Source organism: Hordeum vulgare, chromosome 4H, assembly GCF_904849725.1.
Source record: "Hordeum vulgare subsp. vulgare chromosome 4H, MorexV3_pseudomolecules_assembly, whole genome shotgun sequence".
NCBI classification, from domain to species: domain Eukaryota; kingdom Viridiplantae; phylum Streptophyta; class Magnoliopsida; order Poales; family Poaceae; genus Hordeum; species Hordeum vulgare.
In genome coordinates, this window is record NC_058521.1 from 567,089,091 (window position 1) to 567,111,881 (window position 22,791).

Sequence of the window (22,791 nt, forward strand, 5' to 3'; positions counted from 1 at the left end):
TGCTTATTTGTATAGCATAGACGCTTACTTAGGCACCTCTGTAAGCAACTTACATTGTACATGGTCTTATCCCTCCAAATCCTAACATTTCTCCCATCACCTATTTTGTAGATTACACCAGTTTTGAGTAGCTCCAATGCATGTTCAATACATGCTAAATGGAAGAAGTTTGCCCTCTGAACAGTGTGTCAGTGACATTGCCCCTAGGGTGAGTGGTGGAGCTACACCCGAGGCCTTGGGCCTAGGTCGTGGCATTGAAATCCTTCATGTACTATAGTGGTTTTAGCATCGTTTTACACTGTCGAAAACTATAGAACTAGAGCAGGCCCGGGGCCCAGTGTTAACCTTGCTCCGCCCTGCCTAGGGTACAAGATAGCTAGAATTATAGAAAAAGAACCAGTGTAGTTTCTTTCTTAAAAGGTTTCATTAACTGAACCCAATTTCTCTACACTCTAGCTTTGGGGCACTGTCATAGTCGACGCAAGTTTTTCACTATCTCCTTCTATTATTTTGACTAGAAACATGTTTGGACTACACAACATGAATTTCCTCAGACAAAGACTCCACCTCTCTCCCATATGATTGCATACCTTTTACTTTTTTTTCTTGTACTGTTTTTTCGCCAATTCACCTAGAGGATGCTATATTGCTATAAAGAGTAACCAAGTTTGTAGAGGTTGCTGACAAGGTTATGTTAAGTCAACATGGAGATCATCTTTCGTTAGAGCGAGAGGTATAATTCTCTCCTGATATTTAACCATCAAACTATAAGCAAATGTGTGTATTGTTGTGCCATTATCTTTAGCGATTCGCCATGTTTGTTTGTTTTGGGGCTGTACTTTTTAGTGCCTCGTAGGCTTTTATTTCTCTACTTTAAGTGGTTTGGATGCAATGTATTTTTGTGTCGGGTATGGATGTGTGTGCGTATGTGCGTGCGCGCGGAGGGTGTTGTTTGTACCATGGTGGTTCGCTTCGCTGTTGTGTATTCTGGAGCATATGTTAGGGACTAGTAATCTTGCACATGCAAATGCACATCGTGACTAATATTAATTCTATAGATGTATATAATGTAACAAACATATTCGAATCTTTGTTAATCTTGTTCTTTTGAATGTCAATGCAACATATCATGTGAAAGAACATTTAGTTACATAATATGCAAATAAAACCTAGCACGAAACCATTATGATAGCCATTTCACTAGTAAAAGTATGAATGAACGGAACCGACATAATCATCTTCAAAGTTGCATCTAAAATGCTCCGAATCTTCAAAATTGCTTCTCGTTGTGATGATGCGAACATTGATGGCTGCCCCTTTTCCGTGAGTGAATCTGGTATCTGGGGATGGAATTTAGTCCATAACCACAAGTCGCCAAAAACCAAGCAACGGGCTGAGAATCAATTTTGCTCGTACAAAGCATAGCGTGCACATCACAATATCAAGTATTTGACTCAGTGTGGTTTCAAGAAGAAGATCAATAGAAGTTTGTATAACCAGAATAGAGAAGGATTTTTTTTAAACATGAGCCTCACTTCATCCATTTCTTCCATTAGCGACTAATTCTACTCTAGTTTGCTGTCTGCCACGTACATCAATATCACTTGAAGAAAAATAATTACAATCTAAGAGCATCTATAGTCGGAATTTGCAAATTCGCATCCTCAAACGTTCGTAGACACGACCGGTTAGTAACCGGGCGTGTCCATCTTGAACCCCTACTTTTTCGTCCACGCAGCCGCATCTCTCATATTTTTTCTCATATGTCCGATCACTTGCATGTGATTGATGGAGAAGAAGAAGAAGAGAGAGAGAGAGAGAGAGAAAATAACGAATAAAGAAAAAAAGGTGGTCCGAAGTGGAGCCGTGTCCTATGTGGCGGATTGACCAGACGCGTCCGCAAGCCCTTATATCGTCCTCATATTTGAGATGGATATGAGGGGTGTTGGTGAGTTCAGACGTTTGAGATGGGTATGAGGGGTCCAGCTGGGTTGATTTTTTGTGACCAATCAATGACCAAACTGGCTGCACGGACGTTTGAGACGGGTTTAAGGGGTCCGGCTGTAGATGCTCTAAGCTCCCTAAGAATAGAGGCATAAGAGAGCTCCAAAGTTTTTTTTCCTAGAAGTGGACTCCCATGTAAGGGCCTGGTCGGCTTATGGGTCCTACATGATAATATTGAAACCAACTTATATTGAAACACTTAAAAAAAGGAATGAAAAGTATTTGAGATTCCCCAAAAAATCACAATATTTAAAAATCATCCACCAATTTAAATAATGTTATTGAATTTAAAATTTCTTCATGAAAATGAAAAATCTATTCGTGAGTTCTAAAAATTGTTCATTAGTTTAATAAACATTGATAATTTGTTAAAATGTTAATGAAATTTAAAAAAGATCATGGATTTTAAAAAATCAATTTTAAAATATTCACATATATTTAAATAATGCCCATAATATGAATGAAGCATTTATGAATTTACAACAATGGTCATTGATTTAAATGTTTGTAGTTTTTAAATATTCATGGATTTTTAAATAATGTCCACAATTTTGAAGAAAATATTCATGGATTTGCAAATATATTCAGGAATTTAAAATATGTCCTTGAATTTTAAAAACAATCCATGAATAAAAAAAGTGCATAAATGAAGAGGAAAATAAAGCATGAAAAATAAACCATTAGAGAAAAAAAATGTAACCTTTACAAAATCAGAAGAAGGGTCTGCGTTTGCTTCCTCGATCGCCTCTGTGGTGTGCATGAAATGCGAATTACCATAATAAACCTTATATGGAAATTAAAATTAATTCTAAAACTGAAGAACGGCACGGCATAGCGCATTTTACCCTCTGGATCTTTAGAAACTCAGCTTGCTTTTCTATTATATTTTTGAGATGGTAGGATTCATGCATTCACTAAGAAGAAAAGAATTGTTTGGTTAATTATGAAAAAAGGGACAAAAACTAGATTGTCCAATTTACAACGAAAAATCGGACAAAAAACATCACAACCGCTATGCGGCACCCATAATATATTCCATGCACATCACTCCAATGAAGGGGGGTTAGGGATGGCAATGTCGCCTTTATGAAAAGGCGACATTGCCATCCCTAAAGGCGACATTGCCATCCCTAACCCCCCCCTCCCTCTCTCACTACATATGTGTTGAGACAGATTTGCTGCACTCTATGCAAGGCTCTTGAGCCCACAAATGTTTTCGGGGAAAAAGACGTGCATGTCGAGTAGAGAAGTTCAGGCCTTGTCAGTGTGCCAGTTCCAAGCATATGAAACGTTCAGGGTTTAGGAGCTTCTTATTGATCAAATTGAAACGCTCCCTACTTTGAACTGTCATCCAAATAAATTTTCATGTTTTGACCTTTTTTAAAAGTTAAGCCAGATATGCTGTCAATATGAAAAAAATCAAGAACTGACTTTTTTTCTACCGCCAGGGTCCCTGATGGTAGGGTATACCAACGTATCATCGAGGTCCCTGACGATAGAAAACTTATCCACATCAACGCGATGCATCCCTACCGTTAAAACAGGTTGCCGGTAACATGTACAATCCTATCAACAAGGTGCGTGACGCTAGATGCGAACACGTGTTGTATCTTATACTTATTTCTTTTAGATGGGGCGTGCACCCCTATCACCAGGTCCCATTATGTCTTATCGTTGTAGACCCCGTCGATAGGAAAAAAAATCAAATTCCGAAATATTTCCAAATCATGGTTAGAGCTCGCTCAACTTTCATAAAAAGGATCGAAACCCGAAAATTAGCCGTCATCCGGCGACTACCACAACTAGATCAAGTTGAAAACACACACACAAAAAAAGCCTACCAGAGCAAGAGATGACAGCAGTGACTGACGCCTTTGGCGACGGGTTCGCCACGGACCTGTCGCTTTGCTTCGCGTCACTCGCGTAGCGTACGCCGCGACACCCGCCACGGCTCGCTGTCGCTCCTCCTACCTGCCGCACTCGCGAGATTTTAAGATGAAGACGCGTCCAGTCTCCACGTACGGCTCCACGGTTCGAGGAAGGGCGAGTGCGGAGGCGACCCAATCTACCACTACCAGGGTGTTTTTTTTTTTGCCCTGCTACGAGCCTTCAGGAGGCGACCTTTCGGCTTGCAACATGGTAAAGTTAGCCGGCCCCTCGCCAATATTTTCTTGGCTGGCGGCGACAGCTTCAATAGAGTAGCAGCAGACGAGAATTAACAACCGCTGCTAGTTAACCGACGACCCATACGTCTCCATCTCGCCATGCCAAGCAAGCAGAGCGATGACCTGATTTTGCGCCTGTGTGTCTGTGTGCTTTTTCCATGGAGCCGAGCAGCAAAACCCAAACCAGCAGCGCATACCGCGTAGTACATGAACAGCCGCACAGTGGACAGACTGCAGACGCGTCTTCACCATTAACTGCACAGCACGCCGCTGGCCGATCCGTTGGCACCTGACAAAAGCGGGCCGTCGACAATTCAACATGAACAGAACAGTGCACTGCCCGAAAAAAACACGCTCACCAAGCCTGGGTAGATCCCATCCAATGATGAAGGCAACGGTGACAACAACAGCGAGGACAGCGGTAGCAACAGTAATCATCCGGCCAACAGTACCCAGCGACCTTGCATTGACTCCAGATGGTGCACCGTATGTAATTTGGGGCCAAGGCCGCAGCTCTACCATCTCGTCGTGCTCGGGCTCTCGCCGTTGCTGGCCCCTGGAGGATGCAACGGCCGCGTATACCCAGAGCCGCCACAGCCCACAAGATTTCCCGGCAGCCCACCGTGACATCCCCCAGACCACGGGCGCCCACCACCAGCCTCGCCGGTAGCCGCCGGCTGCCGCACGATTGCACCGTTGCGCGTACCAACGAAAACAAGGACAAAGCCGGCGAGCGACCCAACGAATGCGACGGCCGGCGGTGGGGGGCAGCTGGGAAGGGCCCACCTGTCACCCTAGTAGCGTGCGTCCACGGACCCGAGAGGGTCCTGGTCCCAGCACTACAAAGTGTGGCTGAGCCGGAGGCCGGACGGCACACACACCACCGGTTTCCTTCCATGATTTTGCGCCCTCCATGCTTGTGCGTCAGAGGGCGTCCATCTCCCTTTGTTGAACAGGGACAATAGAACGGGATTTGCGGGAATGTACTGCAACACTACTGAGCACAAATACGTTAGACTGAAATATGGACTTGTTTTCACTGATTATTACATTCGATGCATTGCAATGAGATACATTATTTCCATTGTCGAAAGAAACCAGAGATCTATGTATCTCTACCTATCACTTTTATATACTATCTATGTTTCTCTACTTCTACAAAAGAAGCAAATATATTGTGTGCATCATCATCTTCCACTCCTTTTTTTTCCGCAACACATCAGTGGACCCATGGATGAGGCAGTGTTGGAAGTGTGGGGGCAGCTCAGGCTCCAAATCTCCAATTTATTAATTTCTCGCCTGTTATTTATATATATATATATATATAGAACTAATAATAAAAGAACTACTCGTATTGGATCTACCAACGGGAGAAAGTTGAGAGCTCAGACCACACGTCTGAATAAAGATGTACTCCTATGTGCTATGTCCGCTGTTTGTGGCCTATAAAATGATATCCACTGTATTAGGTACACATCGCCAAGTAGAAAACACCATCAACAAAATATCTCTACCTGCTTTTCGTGAGATCCGTTTGCTGACCTCCTCAAGTGCTGGCTACATGCTCAACGGTTCAGACTTCCGTCCCCAAAAACTTGAGCATCCAATGCAGCACTCATCCGGCTTTACAGTATCCAGCGACGTGGTGCACGATAATCTATCTGGCCGAGAGCAGAGCACGTGACCTCGGTCCGCGCATGGCACGTGCAGAGTCTCCGGCATGCGGTCCGGGGCCACGGGCCCGGCGGGCGGCGGCTCCACCGCGCCGGCCATCGCGTGCTCGATCTCTCGCCGGGCCGACTGGCCCCTCGAGAACGCAACGGCCGCGTCCGTCCCGCAGCCCACAAGATCTCCCACGTAGCCCACCGGGATGCCGCCGGCCGGACTACGGGCGCCCACCGGCATCTCGACCTGCGTCGCCGGTCGCCGGGTGCCGCACGGTTGCGCCGGTGGACGAACGAGCCCGGATGCTTGGCCAGAAACGATGGAAAAACAAAGACAAAAAGGCCGGCGAGCGATCCAACAAAAGCGCACGCGGGCCGGCGGGTGGGGGTGCGGGACAGCTGGGAAGGGCCCGCCCGTCAGCAGGAAACACGTATGGCGGGACAATTTTTCTGTTTTGACCTACTAGGCTAAAAAACAATTAGAAATGATCTCACTTCAAAAAAATTCTCGATCTAACCTTTTTTCATGACGTCAACATCTCCGACGCTTGATACGGATATGCATGACCGGGTGATCCGCTGAGTCTCTAACTCGCAAAGGGTCAGACGGCAAGGACCTTGGCGTTGGTAGCAGATCATACTTTTTTTAATAATATGTGCCACATCGTCCAGACGCCGGGGTCGTCGGCATTTGGCACCAGACGCCAGGCTACCTGACGTTTGATACCATGCCACGTCAGAGACTTAGCGGATCAGCCGATCATGCCATCCCGTACAAGACGCCAAGGACCTTGATGTCTTCCATGTAAACCAGACGCCAGTGATGTTGGCGTCACGAAAAGAGGTTTTTGATAAAATTTTTTAGCCTTATAGGTCCGTATGGCGCGATCCAGATGTGCACGTCCTGCATGGATGTGCCCAACTACTGTTTGGATGTGAAGATTGAACATATGGTTAACCACTAGGACGTTCGTTCTAACAGAGACATGAATGACCGATCGCTTTTACAGAGCACAAGGTACCATATATCTATCTATACCCACCATCAGGAGAGGACCCCAGGATGTGGACGCCACAGGTTCGATCGATCCACTGCTCGGAGCACACGCTTACAAACAATGATATCCACTACTTAGCACTAGGTATTTAGGTGAATCTCCTAATAGAAAACGCTATCAATAGAAGAGATCTTTTGGTCTCTCTGGTGAGATCCGTTCGCTAAACTTTTCAAGTGGTGGCTGAATACTGAGACTTTGTACACACTTTTTCTCGGTCTGGAACTCTGGATAGTGCTTATTGATCTACAACTCGCCTTACAAAACAAGATGATAAGAGAAGCTTTTGGCCAAGAGATACTAAACCACAGCTAAGTAAACCGTCTATGGCCTCTTCGAATCGCACTTTTGCAGGATCCTGAAAGTAGAGTGATCCATATAGAGTAAAAAACATATGAACGTGTGCCACATGAAAACAATAAGGATTGTGATCATCTTAGTTTCAGGATAAACTAAGAGAATTTGTTTTCATCTTAGTTTTGTTCACAAAATAAATATTGTTGCAGAAGGAATTCTGCAATATGGATGGTATTACAAAAAAAAAAGAGTCAAAGTGGCAGAGGCACGCGTCAAATGGTGAGGCTGATTAGAGATGTCCGACCAAATTTGTTTCTCACGGCAGCGCGTGCGATGTAACTCATGATCGGTTGACGGATTGAGATCATTTCGCTTTTCATAAAGGATTACAGTTTGGCGTAATTGTCAAAATAATTTAATTTTATGATACTTGACTCATTAATTTTTTTCTTTCCTGTTCGCGTATAAAATAGTTCAGCGTTTTTATTATAATTTCACTTGTGCAAACCAAACAAGACTTATACAAAATCATAACAAATATAGTTCTTCAAAGTTGTTGCCAAATTGATTTGAATCAACTAAAGATGCCCTTAAAAAACCTTATGATAAGAAGACATGCCAGATATGTTTTTATCTTTTAGGCAACATGCTAGACATGTTGAAGCCCAGATTACCTGAACATGGTTGTGAGTTGTGACGTTTCTTTGTGTTCCAAATATACGCGTGAATTATGTCCTGAAGCATCCTGGCGCTGTACACAGGACAAATCTCCTTTTACACAAGCGTTTAGGTAAAGCTCGTCAGAAACGACTAAGCAAAAATTATCCTCATTGTTTTATGTGTGACTAGGTACCAAACCCCGCACCTTTTCCAAATCTTCTCGGGCACTTTTAACAGATTAGGCCACCTACAACGCATGACTCCATCTTGTTCGATTACGTCTGTTTTGGTCCAAACGGACAGACGATCCGGCCCAACGCGCAACCCCATCTTCAAAATTTGTATGTTTTCGGTTCAGCTCGACCTATTCCAGGCACAAAGTTGAACCGGCCTTGCGGTCGCACGGAAAACGAACGGACGGGCACGCGTCCTCTTCGCGTCCGTGCCGGGCACACGTGTCGGCGGTCCAACTACATCCCATCGACCGTAGTCAATGCGCACCGGTGGTTGGGCCCGCAAGTCAGCCACCCAGTCGCCCCCGACCATGTCCCTTTTTATGGGGAAGCCATGGACTTTCACTTCGCCGTCCTCATCCAATTCCCCACCACTTTCCCATCACTGCCCCTCCCCCATCGGAGACACCAAAACACTATGGTCATGAGGGTCATCAAACGGATGTTGACGTCCGTCTTCTCCTCCTTGGGCATGGTCAGGGATGAGGGCGACCTCACCCTTTAGGATGGCGCAGGTGGCGGGGCACGGGAGGCCAGGGAGGCCGGCGACTGCGCAGGGGCGAGGCGAGGCCATGGCGTGGAGGATCGGGCGAGGGAGGCGCAAAGGAGGGGATGACGAGAGGAGGGGATCGGGGGCTTGGGAAGGCGACGGCGCACGGGAGGACACGAGGGAGATGGACGAGGGATCGAGGGGACGAGGAGAGCGGCTGGGGTTCGCTAGGGCAGGGGGTGCTGGGCCTGGCCTGCTCGGCTGGGCTCCCTCCCCCTATTGTTTTTTTAAACCTTTTTTTTTAAATCAGACCATTTAAAACAAAGAAAGCTTTTAATAAAAATAAAATAGAATAAAGTCTTTTGACTCCTTTGAAAAAAATATATTCCCAACTATAAGAATTAGTTGGGCATTTTTAAAAGAAATAAAATAAAACCTTTGAAGAATTAAAATTAAAACCCGTTTACTAAAGAATAAAAATCAAACCCCTTTTGAAGAATTATATATAACCTCTTTATTTTAAGAATAAAATAAAAGCCCTTTAAAAGAGAAAAGAAAATGAGAGGGTTTTAAAATAAAACAAAAGGAGAAAATAAAGAAAACCCAAGGGTTGCCCCCACATTTAACAAAAGGACCTCCTTTAAAAGAACACGAACATTTTAAAATAGGGGTTTTAAACGAAGACTTTAGCAAAACCACAAAAACGAAATAAGAGGGGAGAGGGGGAGTTACTATCGCACTACGACTCGGTGATCACTCGAAGCACAACACTCAAAACACCACACGTGACAGACGATGCAAGATGCCATGCATGATGCGATGATGCAACTAAATGATGATGCAACCAACAAAATAAAATAGCCACACGACGGAAACGAAAATAAAAGGGGGAATCTTCTGGGGCGTCGGCATCGGGCTGTCACAACTCTCCTACACTACAAGAGGATCTCGCCCCGAGATCCAAGAATGAAAGGGGGAGAGGATGAGAAAGAACAAGAGGTAAAACTTAGTCGCTTCTTTGACAAACGAGTGAAACCAACAATCCTTGAAGGTTGCAGATAGATGAGGAATGATATGAGAAAGAAGAAAGAATTCATGGAAAATTTTGGCAGCACTTCGGTAGGAAAATGGGACAAAAAATTCGATAAGAAGAGAGAATTATACAATATTCACAACAAACAAGTAAATAGAACAAGGGAACACCATGATCTTGATAGAACAACATAATAGACCCAAAAGAGCAACATCACAAAGCCTCCGGAACAAGAGAATATGAACTAGCTCAAGCGGAAGAAGAGAATGAAGAAAATAATGACAACTATCATCACAATAGAGTTGAAGAGCCTCCGGACAGAGAATTGACATAGTAGTTGGAAACCCAACAACGAAAGGAACAAGATAGCGGTGGGCTTATGAAGACCATCTCAACATATATGAGGTGATAACCAACCACTAAAAGAAACAAGGATAGATGAAAGCAAAGATATCAAAACTTCTTACACCAAGAGGGTACCTTGAGAACTGGGATTAATGACAAGCACCATGATATCACAATCCATAGGAAAAGCTTTAGGTGAAGTCTAAACAAAGATAGCTCAATGAAGAAATCATGGGTTGAAACATCTCATGATCAAAGAATTGGTGGGTTTAATTATCTCACACTTGAAAGGAGAACTCTTCGAGGCTCCTACACTAACAAGAATGCTATAATACCACCTCAAAGGATAAAGGAAGAACAATTGCACATATGAATGCAAGAGAAAGGATACTTGAGGTACTCCAACAAGAATCTTGAAAAACACTTTTAGAAAAAAACACATCCTTGAAGAACCACCATGACGAGCCTCAGTATACAAATGAATGATGCAAAGACATGAAGGTAGAAAAGAATAAGATTATGACCTTGCCAAGATTTAGATGAAGCCTCACAAAGAGATTCTTAAAAGAACTTGGAACTCCGGAAAAGAAATATAAGAACACTTGAGAAAAGAATTGATATCATGAATCACTCCGGAAGAAGAATTGAAATCATTTGATGAAACAAGAATAAGAATTATGTTATGCTAATCCTTCATCAAGTTAAATTGACGACAATCAACGGATTTAGCATAGCAGTTATTCCTCTTGAAAAGATTAAAGAGAGATAGATAAAGCCCAAACTAGAAGAAATGTTGCAAGAAACACCGGTAATAACTCACAATTGAATGGGAACACCACAAATTAATGGAGAAACATGAGAATGAAGAGCTCATGAGCCACGTGAGAGAAAACTTGAACAAGGCACCAGATAATCAAGAGACGAACAAAGAGACAACAATTGAGAAGAATTGAGGATGAAAGCTGAAAGCTGAGAACGAAGAATCTTATGAAATGATGGCCTTCGGAGGAACGAGAAATAAAACAACTCAGAACTACACCGGATAGCAAGAAAGGGATTACTCATGATTGACAATAATTAAGATGATGGCACAAAGCTGAAATGATGAATCTCAAGAGAATGGACCAAGATTGAGAAAACACTCCTTCAGACTGCAAGCTGAGAATGATGACGAGAACAACACCAAGAATTACTGAGACACTCCAGTATAAAGAAGAATGAACGGTTGAGCCAAAGAATGAATTAATTCCAATTGATCTTGACGAAGGAATATGACTGATGAAAAACATACTTACGCCATAGTTGAAAAGAATAAGAGATCTCTGGAAAAAGATTAAAAGCGCGAGGAAAGATCCTGGGAAAGAACATGTGGGTTATGGGGCCACTTAAAGAAATCACCGTTGAAAAGATTGCTTAGAAGAGAGATATTGCACCGGTATAAATGTCAACTTGATGAGGCTGAGCACCTTGAAATAAATGAAAGAATTGAAAACAAGAATTTTGGAAATATCTTTAACACTTCGGATAGAAAAAGAGAGGAATTAATAACAAGATAGGCTGATAAAAATTCCCAACATAGGAAAGAATTACAAGGATGAATGGATATGATGAACACAGACAACTGAATCAAATTCACCGGTAAGGATGACAAGAATGAACAAATATGACACGAATCTCCTGAGAATCTTCACAACGAATCAGCGGATAAGAGAGAAAAGAACAGACAGCGGAAGCACAATGAAAAGAAAACTCCTGGATGAAAATTGAATCATTGAAGAAAAAGGGCGGGAGGGCGGGGAAAAACAAAGACAACTTGAGACAGATGAGATAACTCCGGAAAGAATTGAGAAGATGATCTGCAAAATTAGAGAGGATTGAATTCACTGAAGAGAAGCACACCGGTTGAATGGAATTGATACGATGACTCCGGTTGAAAGGAATTGATAAGACAATTGATAGAGCAAAAGAATTAGCATTCACATAAAAATATGAGAACACCCCTTGAAAAGGTCTGAAATCACCACTTGACATCGAAGCAACACAAATTACCATATTCCAACAAACAAAGGGTGAGGCTTATGAAACAAGCCAGAACAAACTCATGAGAAAGATTTCGTCCGATATTTTCGTGGACAGGAATCCACTAGATGTCGAACAACAACCTAACATCATGCATTTGTTGGAGATTATCCTATAAGTAACTACTTGAATTCCCACCTATGAATTCCCGAAATATCTGGTCATGCAATCCGGTACACGGATACAAGGAGTAATATCACACAACTTCTATACTAACCCGTCACCTGTATCACATCCGTCAACACACAACCAGAATCTCGGACCTTCATCTACAACAGACCCTCGTGATCACAACGATACAAAGTATGGCAGTACTCCCGAACAATCTGCACCAGTACTAGGGACATCGGGGTTATCTCAGCACTACTAGTATCGAAGCAATTACGAACATCCTTCGTTCTGAGATACTAAGAAATCTGAATGATAACGATGTGCTCAAGAATCCCCTGGAGCTCAACTCTCCTCAAACTCAAAGCAGATAGGAGGCACCAAGACAGAACTCCGTCACATCGGCATCATATAGATTCCAAAAATATCAGCGTGATCCTAAATTTTTTGAGTGAGAAGAGGAGTAGAATTAAATTGTTACGTCAAGATTCCTCACCACAGCAAAGAAGAGGAGAAAAAAGAATCCTACTCTCCGATATATAACTAGACTCAAAGCAGTTTTTCACTAGACTCGACTCGGCCAAGTTCGATCAATCAAGGGGGCTCCTAGGTCGGTACTGCTCTGATACCAACTTGTCACGCCCAAGATGCGAACCTATCCTCAATTTGGCACGAAGGCCTCGTCAGGGATAGAAGCGCATCTCGTCGTGTCGCAAGAATGGATATCATTACAAGTACATGTACTGAAAAGAAGAGATATATGTACAGAATTGGCTTACACTCGCCACAAGCTACATCAGAATCACATCACTACATTACATAATCATCAAGAGTAAGAGCAAGGTCCGACTACGGACGAAAACAAACGACAAAAGAAGAACGACGTCCATCCTTGCTATCCCAGGCTGCCGGCCTGGAACCCATCCTAGATCGATGAAGAAGAAGAAGAAGAAGCAACTCCAAATGAACAATCAACGCGCTCGCGTCAAGTAACCTTTACATGTACCTGCAAATGGTGTTGTAGTAATCTGTGAGCCACAGGGGAGTCAGCAATCTCATTTCCAAAGGTATCAAGACTAGCAAAGCTTAATGGATGAGGTAAGGTTAAGTGGTGAGGTTGCAGCAGCGACTAAGCATATATTTGGTGGCTAACTTCCGAGTACAAGAAATAAGAGGGGGAAGATCTACGCAAAACGTACGTGTCTGCTGATGATCAAATGAATGATCCTGAACACCTATCTACGTCAGACATAACCCCACCGTGTCCTCGATCGGAGAAGGAACTCACGAAAGAGACAGTGACGGTTACGCACACAGTTGGCATATTTTTATTAAGTTAACTTCAAGTTATCTTAAACCAGTGTTAAACAAGGTTTCCACGTTGCCACATAACCGCGGGCACGGCTTTCCGAAAGATTTAACCCTGCAGGGGTGCTCCAACTAGTCCATCACAAATTACCACAAGCCGCATAGAAATCCTCAATCACGAAGCTCGCGATCTCGTCGGATTCCCTAGTGGAAAACCTCAACTCTGAGATTACCCAAAGCATCACCGGAATCCCGATGCACAAGATATTCCGTCAAAGGTAAAACTAATCCAGCAAGGCCGCCCAGCGTGTCGACGATCTCGATAGGAGCCGCGTATCTCGTTCTCAGGACACGACGGATGGAAAAGCCTACATGTACCAAACCTCGAGTTGCCCCGTGGTGGCCCCGCAGTTTTTCCTTTTGGGACCAACACCATCAGCACTGGCCCCCCTGTTTATGTAAAATTACTCCGCGGGTTCATGACGCCCTATGCATTTTAGTGTTAACAAAATTATTATGTTGGGCAAATGTAGAACCAATGTTGGGCCTTGCCAGACCAGCTTTAATCTAAAACGAATTATCTAGGGGGTCCCCATAACAACCCCGATCGTGTTAGGAGCGCTCATTTATGGAACATAACACCGGTAGCCGAAACTAAGGGGGGCAAAGGTGAAACAAAACACCAGGCTAGAAAGGCCGAGCCTTCCACCTTTTACCAAGTATATAGATGCATTAAATTAAATAGCAATTAATATGATGATATGACAAGGGACCCATGTTATCACATGGAAGCAACTACACCTGCAACTAGCAACGCTAACAACAGGGTTAAGCAAGCAGTAACATAGCCAATCAGTGGTTTGCTAGGTCGTACAGGTTGAAGGAGATCATGGCATTGTTGAGAGGCTGATATTTAAGAGGTGGTAGGCAACGAGACATAAACGATAGAAGCGGTAAACTAGCATGACAATGATAGTAATGGTATCTGGGGAAATGGTCATCTTGCCTGAGATCCCGCTTGGAAGAAGAATGACTCTGAGATGTCGGCGAACCAACGTAGCCGAGCGGGTCCTCACATTTGACGCGCTTGCGGAACTCTATCGAGACGGAGCAAACCGGAAACAAACATCAACACAAATATTCACCACACGATGCACAACATGATGCACAACCTACTATGATGCATGATCAGGTCAACATGCAAGGGATGGCATGGCAATTCACCTCAGACAAACACTACATATTAAGTGAAGCTCCACGTTTAAATATTTAGTTTACTCCCGATTATTTACACGGCAATATTAAATTGTTGTTAACATGGCAAGGGGTGAAGCGATGATCCTACGTGTCATCCTAGTCGGTTTAACTCGCGGAACATAGAACGGAGGTACGACACAAGAGGCATGCAACACACGATATATTATGCCATGAATGCGTCATGCATGCGAGATCAAACATCACGGGCAAGGAGAGAAAGAAACAGGTGTCGCCACGGCGAGCGAGAGGGAACCATTGCGGCAAGTCGGAAACGACGCCACGTCAACGTTCCTACCACGATACTCGTCGAGATATCGTGCCAACATACTAGGAATGCGTGCGGGAACGGTAATTAAAGATGGGGTGATCCCGGTTACCGGGTTCCCATGTGTCGGGGCACAACATAAGAGGAACTCAACGTGCAACGGCCAACACACGGTGCAACACACGATACAACTCATACATCACATTCTTCGTTACACGACACGTTCTCACGGTATACCTTTGAAGCGTGCATATCGGAACGGTTCGGATCGGTGAAGGAGATCAACGATCGTCGTGGAAGTCGAGGTCCTCGGTCTCGTCGATGGTAGTCATTCACGGTTCTTCTCGTCGGCACAGGGTCTTCGGCGTCGGTCGTCGATCACGTCTCCGTCGATGTTCGAGGTTCGTCGAGGACGTCGTTGTACCCGCCGATCTTGTCGGTCCCATGAAGGAGGGGATGACGCACGCGGTCTTCGGCGACGTTCCAACAGGCAGCCGGGCACGGCAACGGCAGCAAGCTACACCAGCAACTAGCAATACAGCTACCAACAACATCTAACAGCAACTAGCAGCAACTACATCGGTAACATGCACAACGACCTGACAACAGCAAGCAACAAGTATCTGCAGCAGCAACAAGCAGGCACAACAACAAGCAAGGCAAGCTACAGCAAAACGGCAGCGGGACACTGTAGCGGACATCAACAACGATGGTTACAGGTCGGCACGGGTCCGCGGGAGGCGGCGGCGGGGAACCACAATGGCGGCGATGGGGCGAGAACCGCGGGGGAAGACCGACGAGGCGGAGGCGGCGAGGCGGGCGCGACGAGGCCGAGGCGAGCAGCCCGGCAGCTCTCTGCAGCACCAACATCGCCATAGGCGCAAGGCGGCGTTGGGGAGGCTACGGCAGGGCTCGGGGCTCCTCGGGCAGGCTGGCGAGTACGCGGGGAGGGGAGAGGGCGCTCGGGGAGGCGAGGCCGAGGCTGGCGGCGGCGCACAGGGGCCTTGGCGGCGAGCTCGGCTCGAACCGGTGGCGCAGGCGGCGGGGCACGGGAGGCCAGGGAGGCCGGCGACTACACACGGGCAAGGCGAGGACATGGCGTGGAGGATCGGGCGAGGGAGGCGCAGAGGAGGGGATGACGAGAGGAGGGGATCGGGGGCTTGGGAAGGCGACGGCGCACGGGAGGACGCGAGGGAGATGGACGAGGGATCGAGGGGACGAGGAGAGCGGCTGGGGTTCGCTAGGGCAGGGGGAGCTGGGCCTGGCCTGCTCGGCTGGGCTCCCTCCCCTATTGTTTTTTAAACCTTTTTTTAAATCAGACCATTTAAAACAAAGAAAGCTTTTAATAAAAATAAAATAAAATAAAGTCTTTTGACTCCTTTGAAAAAAAATATATTCCCAACTATAAGAAATAGTTGGGCATTTTTAAAAGAAATAAAATAAAACCTTTGAAGAATTAAAATTAAAACCCGTTTACTAAAGAATAAAAATCAAACCCCTTTTGAAGAATTATATATAACCTCTTTATTTTTAGAATAAAATAAAAGCCCTTTAAAAGAGAAAAGAAAATGAGAGGGTTTTAAAATAAAACAAAAGGAGAAAATAAAGAAAACCCAAGGGTTGCCCCTCACATTTAACAAAAGGACCTCCTTTAAAAGAAGACGAACCTTTTAAAACAAGGGTTTTAAACGAAGACTTTAGCAAAACCACAAAAATGAAATAAGAGGGGAGAGGGGGAGTTACTATCGCACTACGACTCGGTGATCACTCGAAGCACAACACTCAAAACACCACACGTGACAGACGATGCAAGATGCCATGCATGATGCGATGATGCAACTAAATGATGATGCAACCAACAAAATAAAATAGCCACACGACGGAAACGGAAATAAAAGGGGGAATCTTCTGGGGCGTCGGCATCGGGCTGTCACACAAAACCCCTCTCAAACTCCACTATATATAGGAGGAACCAAGGGGTGGCTGCCTTGCCTCCTACTGCAAGTAGGAGGTGTCAGCCGAGCCAAGGAGGAAGGTTTCCTCCTCCAATTCGGTTTGGAGGAGGAGTCCTTTCCTTCTTACCCACCTTCTCTTTTTTCCCTTTATTGTTGCTCTACCGAAATAGCCCTATTGGGCTAGCCTCACCAGCCCACTAAGGGATGGTGCGCCATCCATGAGAATATTAGGTTCTCTTCCAGGTGGGTGGCCCCTCCCGATAAAACCCAAGAGCCCATTCGTCACTCCCCGTACTTTACCGGTAATGCCCGAAATCTTTCCAGAAGCCAAATACAACAATCATATATATCAATCTTCGTTTTTGGAGCATTCCGGAGACACTCGTGACGTCCGGGATCTTATCCGGGACTCCAAACAACATTCAATTACCAACATCAATAATTCAACTATACCGAAACCGTCACCAAACTTTAAGTGTGCAGACCATGCGGGTTCGAGAACTGTATAGACATGACCGAGACACTCTCTGGCCAATATCCAATAGCGGGACCTAGACGTCCATATTGGATCCTACATATTCTACGAAGATCTTATCATTTGAACCTCTATGTCAAGGATTCACACAATCCCGTATATCATTCACTTTGTCCTTCGGTATGTTACTTGTCCGAGATCCGATCGTCGGCATCTCCATACCTATTTCAATCTCGTTACCGACAAGTCTCTTTACTCGTTCCGTAATACAAGATCCCGTGACTAACTCTTTAGTCACATTGCTTCCAAGGCTTGTTTGTGATGTTGTCTTACCGAATGGGTCCCGAGATACCTCTCAGTCACACGGAGTGACAAATACCAGTCTTGATCCATGCTAACTCAACGGACACCTTCGGAGATGCCTGTAGAGTACCTTTATAATCACCAAGTAACGTTGCGACGTTTGATACACACAAGTGAAAGGATCGATATGGTTGACTAGAGGGGGGATGAATAGGCAACTACCAATTTTTAGCTTTTCTTAACAAGTTAGGGTTAGCAACATAAAGGTTCTCTAAAATAATAATTAGGTGAGCAACCTGTATGTGCTACCTACTATGACCGCTAAAGCAAGTAAGAAATACTATACAACAATAACATACACAATGGAAAGGTAAGAGATAACCATCGGGCTGCTACTTCACCATCGCTCACTGGATTGAGGAGGTGAAGGCGTCACCAAGCTGCACGTGTGTTGAACGCGAATGTGTCGTGCGTTCGGCACTTGCGTCGTAGCTAGGGTTCGTCCTTCGTTCGTACCGCTAATACTCATTATCAAAATCGTTGCCTCGACAGTGACCGGGTGTAAAATAGTTTAGCCAATTTTTCATATAATTTCAGTTTTGCAAACCAGACAAGCCCTGTACAAAATCCTAACAAATATAGCCCTCTAAAGTCGTTGCAAAATTCGTTTGAATCAACTAAAGATGACGTTAATAAACCTTGTGATAAGAAGAAATGCCAGAGATGTTTTGTTAGGCAACGCGCTAGGAGATGTTAAAGGCCGGATAACCTGAACATGGTTGTGACGCGTCTTTGTGTTCCCAATATATGCGTGAATCTTGTCTTGAAGCATCCTGGCGCTGCTGCGTACATAACAAACCCCGTTTTACACAAGCGTTTAGGTAAAGCCCGTCAGAAACGACTAAGCAAAGCTTATCCGCATTGTTTTGCGCGTGACTAGGCACCAAACCTCGCACCTTTTCCAAATCTTCTCGGGCACTTTTAACAAACTAGTGTCACGGACGCCGCCTGCACCTGCAAGACTGCAAGTAGCAACGGACTGGACCTTCCCCCCGCTAGAGCTTAGCTGCGACGTGCGATGCTGTTTACAAAGACCATTCCAAACTCGTTAACAACTCACGGGTAAGCGATCGGGTTCCTCACCTTCACCCTTTTCCCGTGGAAAACCTCGCTCACATGGCGCCTTGACAGCTTTATCCCCGTTCACGTATGGGGTAAACTGGGATGGTTCACGTACAACAAAGCAGCAGACACCATAGAAATGCTACTGGTACGTGGTGTTGCTTGTCGGGGACGCATCTTGGCAAACTTCATTTCCGTTTGCGACGGCCTGAAGTAATGTGACGCGAGCGAGATCGTGCGTGCGTGCGTGCGTGCGAGGGAGCTCACGTGAGCCCGTACGTTGCCCAGGCGATCTGTCTGCCCCTATCCTATCCAGCTAGTTAGGCAATGCTAGCGTGTTGAGCGTTTGTTGACTTGGCGTCGTCCCCTGCGCTCGGTGCAGCCTTGTCGGAGAGCTCGCCGACGATCCAGGCCGCCCGCCGTCGGCCGGGGGGAATCCGCCAGAGGCTTACGAACTGGTCAACCGAGCGTAGCACGATCGGTGACACGACGGTGCGTAGCGGGGAGCGTGGCGTTGATCCACGGGTCTGTTAGCCGGGAGAAGATGGCTTTCCGATCGCGGTCAAGGAAGCCACGGCCAGCCAAGGCGGCGACCGTCGACATCGTGCGTGCGCGTCGTGTGTTTGCAGAAGGAACGGACGAACGTGGTAATGAAGCGCCGTTATTGTGGGCGGGTGAGCGAGAGCTGAACAGCAACTTGCCGGAGCTGGAGCTGGAGCTGTCTCTGTGTGCGCGGCACACCGCATCGATCCAGATCCAGACTCACCCATTAATAAACAAAACGAAATCGGGATCGAATCATACTCCCTCCCTCCCACACGGCGGCGATCCAGCGGCCAATGGGGAACGACCACCGGCGGTCTCCGGTGGCTCCGCCCACAGCAACCGATAAGCCCCGCTCCCCGACACGCACCCACCGCCGGCACGTGACGGTCGCCGTCCGGGCACCACTCCCACTCGCTACACGCCGGCCGGTAGGGCTCCGGCTCGGGGATAAGGCCGGGTGGCTGGCCACGACACCAACCCTCTGTATAAATATTCACTCGCCCCCTCGGGATCCCGAATAATCGCACCCGCCACGCTGCCTCCCACTTCCCTTTCCCCCACTTTCAAGGACCCCCCTCCCCCTCCTCCTTCCTCCTCGCCGGAGAAGAGAAGAGAAGCTTTCTTCCGTCGACGGCCGGCGCAGCGATGGCGTGACTGGGTTTCTTGGATGATTCCGTTTTCTCTGGTTGGCGGGCGGCAGCAGTGGCGGAAGAGGGGACTGAGGGGAGTGGGACCAGGATGAGCTTCAGCGTTGCCGGCATGGAGGAGGAGCGCGCGGTGGAGGAGATCCGGCGCCTGCCGGCGGAGGTCAACTGGGAGATGCTCGACAAGTCCCGCTTCTTCGTGCTCGGCGCGGGCCTCTTCTCGGGCGTCTCCGCCGCGCTCTACCCGGCCGTCGTCGTCAAGACGCACCTGCAGGTCGCCCCGCCCCCGCAGGCCGCCGCCGCCACCGTCCGGGCCATCCTCGGCCGCGACGGCCTCCGCGGCTTCTACCGCGGCTTCGGCGCCTCGCTGGCCGGCACCGTCCCCGCGCGCGCGCTCTACATGGCCGCGCTCGAGGCCACCAAGAGCTCCGTCGGGTCCGCCGCGGTGCGGTTCGGGGTCTCGGAGCCCGCGGCGTCGGCGGTCGCCTCGGCCGCCGCGGGCGTCTCCGCCGCCGTCGCCGCGCAGGTCGTGTGGACCCCCGTGGACGTCATCAGCCAGCGGCTCATGGTCCAGACCTCCTCCGCCTGCCGCTACGCCGGCGGCGCGGACGCCTTCAGGAAGATCCTCGCCGCCGACGGCGTCCGCGGCCTGTACCGCGGCTTCGGCCTCTCCATCATCACCTACGCGCCGTCCAACGCGGTGTGGTGGGCGTCCTACGCCATGGCGCAGCGCTTCGCGTGGCGCGTGGTGGGCGCCGACCGCTCCGAGAGCTACCCCGCGCTGATGGCCGTGCAGGGCGCCAGCGCGGCCGTGGCCGGGGGCGCGGCGGCCCTGGTGACCATGCCGCTGGACACGGTGAAGACGCGGCTGCAGGTGATGGAGGCCGACGCGGCGGTGGCGCGGCCGACGCTGGGGAGCACCATGCGGGGCCTGCTCAAGGAGGGCGGGTGGGCCGCGTGCTACCGCGGGCTGGGGCCGAGGTGGGGCTCCATGTCGCTCTCCGCTGCCACCATGGTCACCACCTACGAGCTCCTCAAGCGGCTCTCGGCCAAGGAGGGCTCCCTGGGCTAGCAAGATCGATCCTTGTTACCAAGCCGCCCTCGAAGCGAGATCGATCCGTGAAAGTGCTGCCATGCCGGTCTCGATCAGTTAGTTAGGTTTCTTGTACATATGCTCGAAGATCTTTCGCTTGGTTTCTGGTTTGGGTTCGTCGATCTGGTGCTATAGACTATAGAGGGATGGCGAAGAACAAGCACTAGAAGGTGGGTGGGGTTTTAGGATGCCAAGTTTTGCTGGTTGTGCTTGTGCCCGCCGCCGCCGCCGCCGCCGATGATGATGATGATGAAAAATTAGCTGAAATGGTAGATTTTCAGTCTCAGCTTCCTATGAACTACTACTACTATTACCCTTATCTCTTAGTAGTATGACCTTTGTTATGCGAATGAAAACCTTGTGTACCTAACTCCAACAGTCTAACTGACTGCCCACTCTGTTCATGTGCACTGTGCTAGGCGTCACTGTCATTGGCTTTGCTTCATGGAATGAGGTGACTTGCTGTGCGCCTATGGCCGCTTCTTTTCATCAGTTCTCTCTCGGCTGCTACTACTACCACTACTAGAGTTTAGAGTTTAGGACAGTGAGAGTGCAATGCTGCCACTCGGATCACTTTCCTGGTTCCTCCATGGCATGGCATGGCATGATAGCACTATACCTTTTGTTTGTGAGATGACATGACACTATACCTGCCGCACAAGATGCACAGAAAACCGTTCAAGATATTTGGTTTAATCTCAGAAGAAACTTTCCAAGCTGGTTGCTGAAGATTGAAGAAGAACACGCGCCTCTTGGAGAAAAAGTCAGGCTCAAAAGGGCTGTAAATATCACTATATCAGCCCGTGAGAAGAGAATACGGGTTGGTGGTGACGTTGGTGAGACGTGCGATCTACGATATGATAAGCAGGCGATCAATTCTTATTCTGCTCCCCTAGTAGACCAGGCGACCAGCTATTGCACCAAATTGAATCAAATTCCGTGTCCCGTCAGCTCGCGGACGGAGAGGAATCCTCGAGAAACAAGTGACCATCCGCAAAATCACAAATGGCGCTCCTCCTCCAAGCGGAACGGCGAGAGCAACGGCACAGGATTAAGAAACAATAAACGTCGCTAATGACGAACTGATAATGCGTCGTATCCTGGAAGGAGATGGCAAAGTCGCGTGTCGGACCAGCGCGCATGAGGACGATAGGCGGGTCGCTTTATCGCCGGTGGGCCGCGGGGGTGGCCATGCCGGTGCGCTGTGGTGGCCCGATCGGGCCCACGCGTCGGCGTCCAGCCGGTCTTCGTCCGTCCCAGATCGGGGTTGGTGGGGGCGGGGCCCGCCGGGCAGTGGTGGCGGCAGCGCCTGCAAACAGACGAACGAGCGCCTGTCGACGCTTGACCGGACCCTCTGCTCAGCGAGGCGAATGGATGGGATGATTTGATTCGTTTCCGTGGATTGACGGTGCGATGCCTTTCTTCCCTTTGGTCCTCTGTCAGGACACTGCACCTGCACGTACGCCCCTCCGTAAATCTGGCGTTTTGTTCCGGCGATGCTAAAATTGCCATGGGATGTGTGGAGAAAGCTGATCGTGGAAAATTGCTTGGCGTGTCCCCGTCCGTTCCGTGGTGGTGTTGTGTTGGGTAGCTGGGACGGGTACGCACTCTATCGACCAGTTCGTGAAACTTTGTGGTCACTGGCAAGTCTTGCTGCTGCCTGACACGACGACCGGCTCCTGAAATAGCA

At 47.6% G+C, this 22,791-nt stretch overlaps 1 protein-coding gene across 1 annotated transcript; it reads left to right on the top strand.

Moving 5' to 3' along the window:
• Positions 1–19,600: 19,600 nt before the first annotated feature.
• LOC123449591 (solute carrier family 25 member 44-like) lies at positions 19,601–21,471 on the top strand. Its single transcript, XM_045126866.1, has one exon. The coding sequence runs from the start codon at positions 20,103–20,105 to the stop codon at positions 21,078–21,080; it is 978 nt and encodes a 325-aa protein (XP_044982801.1). The 5' UTR covers positions 19,601–20,102; the 3' UTR covers positions 21,081–21,471.
• Positions 21,472–22,791: the final 1,320 nt, after the last annotated feature.

Bases quoted from the DNA above. Each gene is read 5' to 3' on its own strand.
- LOC123449591 (XM_045126866.1), top strand. From the start codon at position 20,103: ATGAGCTTCAGCGTTGCCGGCATGGAGGAGGAGCGCGCGGTGGAGGAG.